Source organism: Lupinus angustifolius, chromosome LG12, assembly GCF_001865875.1.
Source record: "Lupinus angustifolius cultivar Tanjil chromosome LG12, LupAngTanjil_v1.0, whole genome shotgun sequence".
NCBI lineage: Eukaryota > Viridiplantae > Streptophyta > Magnoliopsida > Fabales > Fabaceae > Lupinus > Lupinus angustifolius.
This window is the reverse complement of record NC_032020.1, coordinates 13241747-13254749: the sequence shown is the minus strand read 5'-3', so window position 1 is coordinate 13254749 and position 13003 is coordinate 13241747. Positions and strand designations below refer to the sequence as shown.

The window sequence follows — 13003 nt, the reverse complement described above, 5'->3', positions numbered from 1 at the left end:
CCCTTCATCTGGTTGGTTATTGTGAGAATCTTGGTGAAGAATTCACCAACCTTGTCACCCTCCTCCATATGCAATAGCTCATATTGCTTCCTTAGTGATTGAAGTTTAACTTTCTTGATCTTGTCCCCTCCAGCATGACTTGCCATGCTTCTTTGGATGTCATGGCACTTTGTATCTTCTCAAAGTGAACATCATCCACACATTGGTGGATCAGAAACAAGGCTTTGTTGTCTTTCTTTTGTGCTTCTGATTGATCTAGTGACAAGACTCCATCTTGTACAACCTCAATGACTTCTTGATATCGAAACAGAACCTTCATCTGAGTTTTCCATCTATCCCAATTCTTATTGGTAAGAATAGGAAGCCCCATTGCTTGAAGGTTATTGTTGTTTCCACTCATCCTTCAACTCTTTCATTGTTCTGCTTCTGTCAACTTCTCCTCCGACCAGTTGATTCACACACAGCTATCTCAACTCCCTTTCAATCAGGTCAGCTTATGCAATTCGATTCCCACAGGACCTTGATTTTCCTTAGCTCTAAATACCAAGTTTGTTGGGGCTTTAACTTGCCACACAACACCAAACAGAAAACAGAAAAAAGAAGAATGAAAATGAAGAGAAAATGAAGATTGTGAGTTAGAGAGAAGAAGAGAAAATTATATTGAATATTCCTTAATACATTCAAAGCAAAATAGAAACTTGTCTTTTATAGTAAACTTGCCTTTTATAGTAAACTTGTCACAACAGAAATTTAAACAAATTTCCTAAAATGGTAAGTTTCAACTATCAACAACAAAACACTTCTAAACAATTACAACTTGAATTAAAACCTATCTAACTTCAACATTTTTTACTTTTCATGTATTTTCTTCTCAAAGTAATGGAAAAGATTATCTCCCATTATATAAAACACTAAAATTTGATTATTACCTTCAAAATAATTAAGCCAACATGGCCCAACAATATAGCAGATGAATGAGTTAAACATGATTTACAGAACTATTCATGATCTTTATGTGCGAAATTAATAAGTTTCTTATTCTCCACCCACCATAGATCAGAGGACATATTTAGTAGTAGAAGTTTATTGAAATAAATGTTTTTATGTGAAATTTTATATGGTAAATCACATGAAAAGAGAAGTCGGTTTATCATGAAAGTTAAATATTCATCATACATCATTTCCAATAATATATATATATATATATATATATATATATATATATACACTTTAGCGGATCACAGTGTTTTAAATTGTGGTTGTGATTATAGTACCAGTTGTGGTTACTGTGATTGTGGTCAATGCGGTCATTGCCATGCAGATTGCGGCAATTGCAGTGTGAATTAGTTTGTGAGTAAAAACATATTTTTGATATCGATGCGGCTCAATGTGGTTGCATTTATGCGGTCTAAATACAGTCCGATACGGTTGCGTTGCGGCCTGTTGCGGTTGTACCACTATGTTCGATATCACACTACAATTATGGTGTGATACGGTTGTGGTAGTCACCGTTATTACAATATTGTGGCCGCATCACGTGATGCTATCCACAATTTGTTACACTGATAAATAACTATCGTTTTCCCTTGATCATTCACTACTCTTATCCGAAAGGCTAAATGCATGTTGCTAGTCCTAGTTGTAGTTACAACTTGCACAACATATAAATTTTTTTTTTTTAATATCATTGTAAAGATGTAATCACAACTAACCAATAATATTATTTTTTTAATATCATTGTTAACCCTCATCAATCCTCCTTGTAGCTATTTGGAGAAATTTAAGAACTGCATAAGGATGATACATTATCCTACTTACTCAAACTTATTATACACACACTATAGATATATTAAGTTATTAACATATAACTCCATTAATTAGATTGCTTTTTATTTAACTCCAAACTTAGAAAAAGGTGATACAGAAGGTTTTGTCCATATGCATCCACTATTACTTTCATAATCTTATATGCAGATAAAACCAATCTCAATAGTGCAACTACACTTTTGAGGAATTGGTTATTTTTGGTTGTTAGAGAAATAATGATCCATGATATAATAGAGTAGTGGCCACCATACCATACAAGACTCTAGCACTATAAATATAGTAACATATATATGCATGAACAAGCATGATTGAGTACTACAAATGCATACTTAAGGGGTTGGTGAAAAGAATGAGGCTTTGTTGTCACATACTCACATGTATTCAAAGATGTGAAGGCCATGCATATATAATTAATGTAGCTATCAGAGCAACAAAACAAGCATAGAAAATGACTTGCCCAATATAACAATAATCAAGCTCTAATCCCTTATATTTATTCTATCCTTTAGTAGTAAAGGTGGGTTGTGCAAAGCAGATATTTTGGTTTGGTTTAGTAAAAATATTAATTAAAGGATGGTACATTCCACCTCCCCTGATAAATTAGAGTTAGGATCATCTCCATTAATGGAAAGGTAAGTACACACAAAACAAAAGAAATCATGTAATATGATTTGACATTTTTATCTTTAAAATATATTAATAAGACATTTTACCCATATTTGTAAGTGCAAAAATAATCACTTATCTCTCCATTAATTGAGAGGATCCTAACTCCAGAAATTATGGGCATAATTTGATATAAATAGTTTTTAGTCAAAATGGGTATATTAATTAATCACTTAAATTATGAGTATATTTATTAATGATTAATGAACGATCTGAATATAGTTCAAATCATTACTATCAGATTATGCAAAATATGAGTATAGTTTGTCACCAAAAAAATGACTATATTCAAAACCAATGCAGTTTGAAAGTGATTAGTATGATTAATTTTTAGCATACAATACTTTCTCCCTCTGTAGATAGCTGAGTTTCTGACTGTTTATTTATAAATGCTATTTTCAAAATAAAACCTTTAACAAAAAAATAGAAGAGCTAAATTAATTTTAAGTCATTTTGAAAATATTTTGGATCTCAACTTTCCAAAAAAAATTGAATTGTAGTTTTGGTTTTAAAAATATTTAGTCCCATCATAATTACTGAATCGATATCCTCTCTAATATTGGACTCTATAATACTAAAATGTAATAAAAATAAGATATTTATAATTTTTGAAATTATTTAATTCAAAAATAAATAAAAATCTACATCGTTAAAATTTTATTTGTGTCATATGTAAATTATGTATGCATCTTTACCACCCCACCTCCACTACTATCTGCTCTATTGTTTTTTGTTTTTGTATTGTTAACTACTAGTAATTATATAACCAAACTGAATGCAAAACCTGCATAACCACATGCATATGAAGATATATCCAATCAACATATAAGAATATTAGAATGAGTTTAAACTGGGTAGAGTGTTCATTTGGATAAGCTAAAATGGGTTATAATATAATATAGTTTAAGTAATTAAGAGTAACTATGCATTTACTCACTCATTTTATACTAAAACCCACTTTGATCAAACATAAGATAATATGTGCGAGGTATGAATTAATGGACGTGTGTAATCTACCTGCAAATAATAAGATGTTTATTTTTATTTTTCAAAATATAATATACTTCAATGTATTCCTACTCAAGTGAATTTATACTATCCATATATTAGTCTCATTTCATGTGTTAAAGAAATTCCCAAAATAAAAATCCCCAGGTCCAGGATAAGAGTGTTGGCCCCTTCCAAAAAATCTAAGGAAATTTATATTGGTTTCCATATTGGGGGTTGAAGATTCCTTTTGTTCTTTATTCTTCTAACATATGGTTCCCAATAAAATAACACTCAACCAACAATAGCTCATCTATAATGTAGTACTTAATAGTAGTCTAAAACATATTCCTTTATGGATAATTCACATTATATTAAATTAATATGAAGAAAGGGAAAAAAAACATTTTTATTACTAGAAAAAGATATATGCACTAATAGTGTAAGAGTTTTTTACATTATCAATCATTCATTTTCAATCATCATTGACTTTTAAAAGTAATACAAATAAATAATGAATAATACATAATTATGTATAAATCTTTACACTGTTAGTACACTATTTTATTAAACCATAGAAGTGGGATGGCAACGAGTCTGATTGAGTGCGGATAGTGCATTACCCTGACCCGCCCCATTGCTACATTTTTGGACCCAAATCCACCTCAGATCTGTGTTAATACTCGTTAGTCTGCTACCCACAGGTCATTTGATACCCAGTGGATCCGCGAGTACCCATAACTTTAAAAAATTAAAGATAATTGTGAGTAATTTATATAATTGTGTATTTGTTTCCTACAATCTTATATGTCATTTAGATAATCAAGAAAAAATCATAGAACATAATTTAAAGTTTTAAACACATTTTAAATTGATTACTTAACATTATGATGTAAAATTGATTTAATAAGAATTGTTCAATCAACATAATATACACATGTCAATTAACAACATAACATCACATCATTACTTAACAATATAACATCACTCTCTTTAATAAAATATCAGTTATATTTATGAATTAACAATATAACATTATGAGTTAACAATATATATAGGAAAAGATATAGTCTGAATATCCATAATCTAGGTACCTCATTGCCCGGACCCAGACTTATTCAACAATGAGTCTTAAAATTTCAAGTTTCAATTATCCACGAGTCTAAAAATGTAAATCTAGACCCAACCTGTTGCGGATACCAACGTGTTCGAATACCTATTACCATCCCTAGATAAAAGCTCATCCTCTTTCTCCAAATAATTTTTTTTTTATAATTGACAGAGTAGTATGGTCCAAAGAAGTCTCCAAAACTGTAGCTTCCTTCCTTATATTATTAGATTAAAACAAAATAAATACCAAATTTGGAGTTCATCATTATGTACCAACTCATAACAGCTGTGCCTGTTCCCAACCAAAAGCGTTCGTGGCTTCTATCATTAAACTCAGTTATTGAGCTTTCAGACATATGTGGTAATATCACTACTTAAAATGCGATCATAATTTTGTACAATTATGGTAACTATCACCATAATTGCAATCACGATGTTGAGGGTAGGACAGAGCTAATATACATAAAGTAACACATTTTATGAGACAAAAACAACGAAAATGCTCTCGAGTTTGAGGAGCCTAGTTACTTAAAGCCTAGCATCACTATCATCCTCAATGCACTATTATCTTTTGTTGGAGCTAAAATCATAACATGGGTACACCACTCTATGATGGCATTTCCATTTATGAAGCCAGTGCGCGCGGAAAATAGCTTTCAAGCTTCAACATATCAATCATTGTACGGTCGATTGAATTCACAAGGAAAATGAAATTTGTTTTGGCATTTGCATTATCTTAGAGAAGAACAATTTTCTTAAATTACTTAATTTTAAATTATATAAAAATTTATAACATTGAAAATTTATTTATGCCATGTATCTTAATTTTATCTATGTATTGACCTATCCAATAATGAAGAGAAGTCTGACAAATATAATGTGTATTAGGATGAGGATGTCAAATTTGTTGTCTATCACCTGGAGTGAGTTATAGTGGGATATACAAGGCCCCTATAAGATAACACCATATTTGGGTAAATAAAAAAACTCAGTCCTTGGATATTCCAAGGCCCTTATGAAGGCCCCAGTTTTTTACTTTTCCAGATTTTCAATCACTTTGACATGATTTGACCCTCATACACATTCTTCATTCACTTATTCACACATGGGATACAGAATTGCTTCAACTTTCATGATGAATTCACCAGTTATTATAAGCTGTCATTTCATACTATATATGCTAAATTTTCATGATACACCTTCAAAATTGATCTAGTGTCCAACTCGATTCTTGAACATTAATTTGTGCCTACACCCCAAAATCATTCAATTGGAACCCAAATTCGGGATATTTTATTATGTCCTTCAATCTCATCATTCTCATGTGAATGATTAAGATCATAAATTACTTAAAGATAATATAAAGACTTAAATCATATGATATAATAAAAGGCAATTTAAGTTTCAAGACTTTGATGGTGATGTGATTCCTTTAATAACTTAAAAAAGTTGGCACAAACTTTTGCGTGTAAACTATATTATGAATTGTACCAAAAAAGACTATAGTATGAATATTTTTACTGAATCATGGTTGTTTCATATGAGTGAATACATTGTGGCTAAAATCAAACAGTAAAATTCATATAGATATGTGACGTTTTTAAATTTTATTACACATCTAACTTGTGATTGTGAGTCCTTGACTTAATAATAATTTGAGTGTATTTCAATACTTTGACTCCAAAATCCAATTAGACCGAAAAAGAAGAAAGAAATAATACCATAATATTCTATCTTAATAGGTATAAAAACTAAAAAAGTAAGGAGACGTGGTATGGTATCCTATCTTAGTGTTCAAGAAACAGTTTCCAAAATATATTAATACCATAATATTCTTTTCTTAAACCCTGTTTAATGTTACAAAAATGGGAATTAGAGGCACTCTTCTAGTCTAAGAGTTTAAAACAGAAATCAGGGGTACCAAAAAGGCTTTAATCACCTATCCTAAACGCTATCTTATTTAGTAAATTATATTATTAATTTTTGTTTTTAAATTTTATTTATTTATGTAACAATATGTGATTGAACTAAGACATGGAATGGGATACCACTGGAACAGCTGATTCTTGTGTGGTGTATGTAGGGACCACATTCTGTTGTTTGAATCTGATCAAACCCCTCTATAAGTAAGCCTGTGTAGATGTAAAATATCTCAGACTCAAACTAAGTTAAAGAAGCTTCAAATAGCAGAGCATAAACAGCATTATTTATTGCTTGATTATTAGCAGGTAAGGAAGGAATTCATTTTTTCCCTAAAGAAAGTTCCTTGCAACCTCTTTTTATTTCAATATAAATTCACCTCAACTATGCTCCCCTGTACTCAACAACTTCCCAGCTATCAATTGTGAAACTGTGATCCTATATAACTATATTCATAATATACATTGGCAAGTTTTGTTTTTTCCTTTTTGCACATAAACCATTGTACATCATTGTTAATATACAGAAATGGGAGTTGGAGGCACTCTTGAGTATTTGTCTGATCTAATGGGAAGTGGGCATCACCACAAGCAGAAGAGAAAACAGTTAAACACAGTAGAGCTTAAGATAAGGATGGACTGTGATGGTTGTGAAATGAAGGTCAAGAAAACCCTCTCTTCACTTAGTGGTAAGTTATACATTCTTCTCATCATCATCATCATCATCTATTCTTATATGTTTTTTATCATTGGGTATTACTGTTTAATATAAAGCTGATGAAATGAGGTTGTGATTGCAGGAGTAAAATCTGTAGAGATAAACAGGAAACAGCAGAAAGTGACAGTAACTGGGTATGTTGAACCAAACAAGGTGCTGAAGAAGGCTAAGTCAACAGGGAAAAAGGCTGAGATTTGGCCTTATGTGCCTTACAATTTGGTGGCTCAGCCATATGCTGCAACATCTTATGATAAGAAGGCTCCTCCTGGTTATGTGAGGAGAGTTGAAAACACTGCTGCAACTGGAACAGTGACAAGATCTTATGAAGACCCTTATATCAACATGTTCAGTGATGACAATCCAAATGCTTGTTCTATCATGTAGACAGGGAAAAAAACTGTTTTTTGGGCACAGCACTGTAAATTTTCTAATGTTAATGTAGTGTGTTCTTTTCACTTTTCTTTTTTCCTTTTTAGTATTCAATTTTCAAGTTTTTTGTTTGCTTTTATTGGAGTGTAGTCTTTTCTTTGCATTAAAAGATGAGAAGAGATGTTGCTGGAGTCAATGTTTTCCTTATTTTTGCTTCAATGGTTCTGACTCCACTGTACTTGCTTGTGGTTTTGCTGTATGTCGTTTTGGGATGCCTTACCTTGAAATATTAATTTTTTTGTGTTGGTATGGTTTTCTGTTCTCCCTGAAATGAACCTGGTTTGTGTGTGAAACAAGCAAGTGAAAATTGAAAATAGATCAGGTAAGGCCAGCAGGGTTGAAATGATAAAATAAACACAACTACAATTTAACAGAAGAATAGCAAATTTTAAATATTATAGGTCAGCAGTTTATTCAAGTGCTTGCTTTTATAGTTTATTCTATGTATGCTTGGAATGAAAGAATAATAGCAAATTTGAATCATTATAGGCAGAAGAAATTTGGAAGATTTTATTTATGATAGAACAGAGTGCATCTTTGTTGAGGTGAAAAAAATGCAACAGATAAATACTAGGAATGCAAGAATCCCAGGGTTAGAATCATAATTCATAATTCTCTTATTTACCCTACACCCTATATATTGCGTATCGAGATTACCATACTGTGTACCACGTATCAAGTTCGTCATAAAGAATATCTCATATAATTAATATAAAAAGTGACAAACTGTGACGAACTATGTACTAATTGAACTACATACCCCAACCTTACCGGGTGCTAGGTAACTATGGTTTGAATACTTAAGTCGCACTCTGAAAAGACTTTATTTAATTATCACTTCAAGCTGATGATTAATCTCATATTTATGCCCATGCATACCAGTAAAATACAATGAGGGCCACAAATAGGAAGCTGCAAATATCTGTTTAAAGACTCAATTACTTGCATACAAGACTACAAGTTATAGCCTTATAGCCTTTGATCGTTTTCCTATAATAATAATATTTAACAGTGTTTGGTATTAATTACATTTTGCCGACCCGCACGCTTGCTTGTTACCTAGTTCTGCAGCATTTGAGCCCTCTTGTCACTAAAAAAGGAACTTTGAGCTTCTGCATTGGGCTTTGTGTTGAAAAAAAGCACTCATACTTGAAATTCAATTACAAATACACTTGGTTCCTAGAAGAAGCTAGAGCTAACAGGAACAATAATAGGCAAGGAAGGCATATCCTTTTCTCTCAATCAACGTGAAGTAGGAATCAACTTTAACTTTTCTGCTTTGCCTTTTATCTGTTCTCCCTCTCCCTTCACCATATCCTAACAAAGTGTAAAAGCACTTGTAAACAGGGCCAGTGCATAGGATTCAACAGCATTGCCCATAGATAATGATTCCTAGACTTATCTTTAGGAACATATTTCAAATTTTAGGTGAACTAAATAACAAAAAGAATGGTTAATAAGCTTTGAACATTTTGTTAATCATCCTAAGTTATGATTCTCCCTTTGCATTTAATTGCATATATTTCAGGCAAGAAAACCACAAGGGTAAAACATATCAAGTAGTGGTGAGGTCATTTATCATAGAAACAATTAATGAATCTATCATTCAGAAATCAGTATTGAAAATTACTTTTACATTAAAGTTACAAATGTTGCATACATGTGCAGAGATACACCTGACTTGTCTAATCTATATCACTAGGAAAGATTGCTCATTACTCTCAAAAAGGGTATCTAGATCAATTCTGTCCAACTGCATTGACCAGGAACAGTAACTTCAGATAGCTGGAATCATGAAGAGGATTCTGCCAAACAAATTGATCCTCATTCTCAAGGAAAAAAGATCATCCCATTGCTCTAAACTAAGAATTAGAAGCATGCCTACTTTAGATAATCTAAACAAGAGAAGTAAAGATAGCATAACAGGAAGTGTCACCATTATCATGTATAGTATTCAAAGGATATTTCTATTATACAATAGGAACTAAGAAGACATATTAAATTAAAAGTAGGCTGGTCTACTTCTACCTGACATTACTTGCTACAACTTCGATTAGACAACAGAGAAAACCTCATGTAGTAACCTTAAATATCACTCTGCCATTAGACAACATGGTGTTGTAAATTTCACAACTAACCCTGTGTTTCGACAAGAATTTAAGCAGAGCCTATGATTCAATTATGATCACTTAAGTCAGCAAATAGTTATGTTGGTAAGTAGATATTATGATCAATACGACTGGTTAGACCCCATGTTTCAAATTGTGGTCCATAATTGCAAGTTGGTCCTTAATAGTGTGGTTGTCTGTGCAGCCTATAATCGCAATCACATTTTCCCGCAAATTATGGTGAGCTCAATATAACCTCAATTGTGATCATGCAATTTAAAACATTGGACTTGGACCTCTAAAGTAGGTGGATCAATGTTTTAATCACGCGAATAAGTTGATACACCTATAGCTGCGTAATGTTTCCTGGTTTGATGGCCAGCCAGAGTGGAAGCTAATGCTTAATATTTAGACAATATGGAAGAAAAACCAGCACATTGTATGTGCCTAGCACACTGCAACTAAGCTGGATACACAATCTGAGTGCTGGGCTAAATTTCAATTATCTAATCAATGAATATAATATTAGTTTCAGATGATCACGAAACTCACTTGATCCATGTGTGGTTCACATGCATATATGTATCTGATCAGTTTTGACTTCCTTCACTTTCTATTACCCGAATAAACTTCAACAAAAGTAATGTCATACAGGAGGGTGGCGTTGCCTGGTATATTGCAGTCACCTATTGAATCAGTGACAAACATGTCAAAATCTAAGAAACAAAATCCATAATCACAATAATGAGCTGACATCTTTGACCATAATCATATACTCAGTATCTGATGCAGCTTTGTAAAACTGAACTAATTAACATGAAAAAGCATATAAAGTATTTCCTTAAACAAGTACACCTCAATTCTATTAAATCAAATCCATGGTCTTACAACATTTTCTATAAACAAATGTGAACACAATCAAGAGTGGAGAAAGTATGAAGAGAGAAGAGACTACATGAAGTGCATATGACTAAATAGATAAGTAATTAACGAATGAATAAGGAGTTATGTTCTTTCTACTCTGTTACTTTTTTAGGAGAAATTATTCTGATTTTCATTAAAACTTAACTCCATTACATTCTGCATTCATTTTGTTTCAGGGAATACATAGATTTCCAATGAGATCTATGTAACTATGTTATCATTATATCATCTTTTCCAGGTTTATATTTTCATTTCACATAAACCTGAAGGAACTGCAATTCGATTTTTAAAACAAAAATGATCTCTGTGCAATTAAGTCAAAGACTCAATCATTGTGTAATTTTCCCAGTGATCTTTGTATGTGTTACAAGTTTGGTAAAAATGAAATTTTGCATGTTTGTGAATAAAATAGATAACCTGAGAAGCACCCAGCAGGTTCAGGGCCATATGCTAACATCGGAGGAATCTTCAATTTGCGTTTCCCACCTGATTTAAAGCAACCTTAATATGTTTACATTTTTTCAAGTTGTATAATGTTGCACCTTAATTTCATATCATTCTGAGGAGCGAACTTAAATATTCCAATCAAATTTAATTTAATTCCATACCTATCCGCATCGGAGGTACTCCTTCACCCCCTAAAATCCCCTGATCCAGTCCTGCTATTAGCTGCACTTTATATACTTTTTTATAAGTGTCAGCTCAGAAATTGAATCGCATAAATTTATAAAAAGGGAAATTGAAATATGTTACACCTTGCCAGCACCAATGCGCATAGTGAGAGGTCTAGCACGTTTATAGCTACTATCAAACACTATTCCATCACTGAATCGTGCAGTATAGTGAACCTGTAATGTATATAACTATGTATTAACAATATAATTCTATGTTTCTAATTATTAAATAAATGTGCTGTATAACATATATATAGTGTATATAACTATGAGTAAGAGTTTTATATCCGTGACTATATAGATATTATTGCGAGAAAAAAAAATGTATATACTGATAGTGTAAGAGTTTTTACACTGTTATTGCATCATTCATCCTTCATTTTCAATCATCATTTACTTTTCAAAAAAAAGTAATTCAAACGAAGAATGGAAGATGATGAACTGAATGTGTATAAATCTTATTACAATCTGTGGAGAATGTGTGACTCACATTAATAAGTTCACCAAGTGGGGCCTCGTCACCAAAGCCCTCAACAATGTCACAGTAACCAAGCCCAGACTTGGCATATTTGAGTTCACACGGAGGCTCTGCAACGGTAGCGTAGTATTCGATTCTAGTGGCATCAGCATCTAACGGCGTTAAACCTATCACACATGTAGCTATAACCCCAATACTAATACCAACTAACGGATTCTTATTGTTGTTATGTGCTGAACAAGAAAGGTTATGCGCTTTTCTACTATTGTCGTTGGGTTTCCAAACACAAGAGATAGGAGAAGAGTGAGAAAAACCGAATTTGACCTTCCTATTTGTGGTAGGAGCGGTTAGAATTACAATGGAGGAGTGTGAGAGTGAGAGTGCCATTTTCTTTACACAAATTTTGAGATGAAGCATGAAGCTAGCTCCAAGCTTTTGTATGGCTCCCTGAAGATATGGAATTGGGGCCACTAAAACTAAAAGCCAAGATTTTTTTTTTTTTGCATATCCAATTATTGATATTTTTAAACTAAATAATTATTCAATGTATCATAAATACCAGCAATGATTAGTAGAAGTAGAAGCCAAGGTTGAAGATAGATATATGTTTTTGTTGTGTATTGTAATCATGGATGAGCTAAAGAACGTAAGAATGTCTTAAAATTTTGGGTAATGACTGTATCTTTTTAGTTATAATGGGATTACTTGTTTTCGTTTTCGTCCTATTTAGTGTTTCCATCTAATTAAAAAATTTAGCTTAATTAAAAATATATATTATAATAATATAAATTAATATTTTCACATTATTCTATGTAATTTAGTTGATTAGATATATGAGGATAAAATTATCTTGGGACAAAATATCTTTCTCCCTTTAATTCACTTGTCATTATTTGAATCTCTTTCCACCATTCTCCCCTAAGCTCACTCATAACTTAGGTTAGTGTTTCTAAATTTAAGACCAATTTATGATTCCAGATATAACAAAACTAATATAATCAATCAAGTGATTCATTATCTATTTAGTTTACAAACCAATGGCTTCAGTCACAATTCCAAGAAAAACACTGAACAATTGCAAAAAGAATGTCAAGATGATGCAATAATAATATATAAACTTTATAATCTCATATACTATTGATATATCCATTTTTTTCTCTTGC

General features: G+C 31.9%; 2 protein-coding genes across 6 annotated transcripts; one reads left to right on the top strand and one right to left on the bottom strand.

Annotated features, from left to right (window-relative positions):
* LOC109361632 (heavy metal-associated isoprenylated plant protein 23) lies at positions 6689-7866 on the top strand. 2 transcript variants are annotated; one of them, XM_019607143.1, is made up of 3 exons: positions 6689-6818; positions 7037-7198; positions 7310-7866. In XM_019607143.1, exons 2-3 carry the CDS (start codon positions 7039-7041, stop codon positions 7609-7611), a joined length of 462 nt encoding a protein of 153 aa, XP_019462688.1. In that variant the 5' UTR covers positions 6689-6818; positions 7037-7038; the 3' UTR covers positions 7612-7866. The 2 variants fall into 2 exon arrangements, with proteins under 2 accessions (XP_019462688.1, XP_019462689.1); XM_019607144.1 differs by lacking the exon at positions 6689-6818 and having other exon boundaries at positions 6846-7198.
* Positions 9241-12269, bottom strand: LOC109361658 (photosynthetic NDH subunit of lumenal location 4, chloroplastic-like). 4 transcript variants are annotated; one of them, XR_002109314.1, is made up of 6 exons: positions 11853-12269; positions 11444-11536; positions 11297-11357; positions 11106-11174; positions 10317-10450; positions 9241-9518 (listed from the first exon to the last, which is right to left on the bottom strand). XR_002109314.1 is itself a non-coding variant. In XM_019607177.1 (5 exons), the coding sequence occupies exons 1-5, from the start codon at positions 12255-12257 to the stop codon at positions 10371-10373; spliced, it is 708 nt and encodes a 235-aa protein (XP_019462722.1). In that variant the 5' UTR covers positions 12258-12269; the 3' UTR covers positions 10062-10370. The 4 variants fall into 4 exon arrangements, 1 of the variants encoding a protein (XP_019462722.1); XR_002109313.1 differs by having other exon boundaries at positions 9241-9461; XR_002109315.1 differs by having other exon boundaries at positions 9241-9409.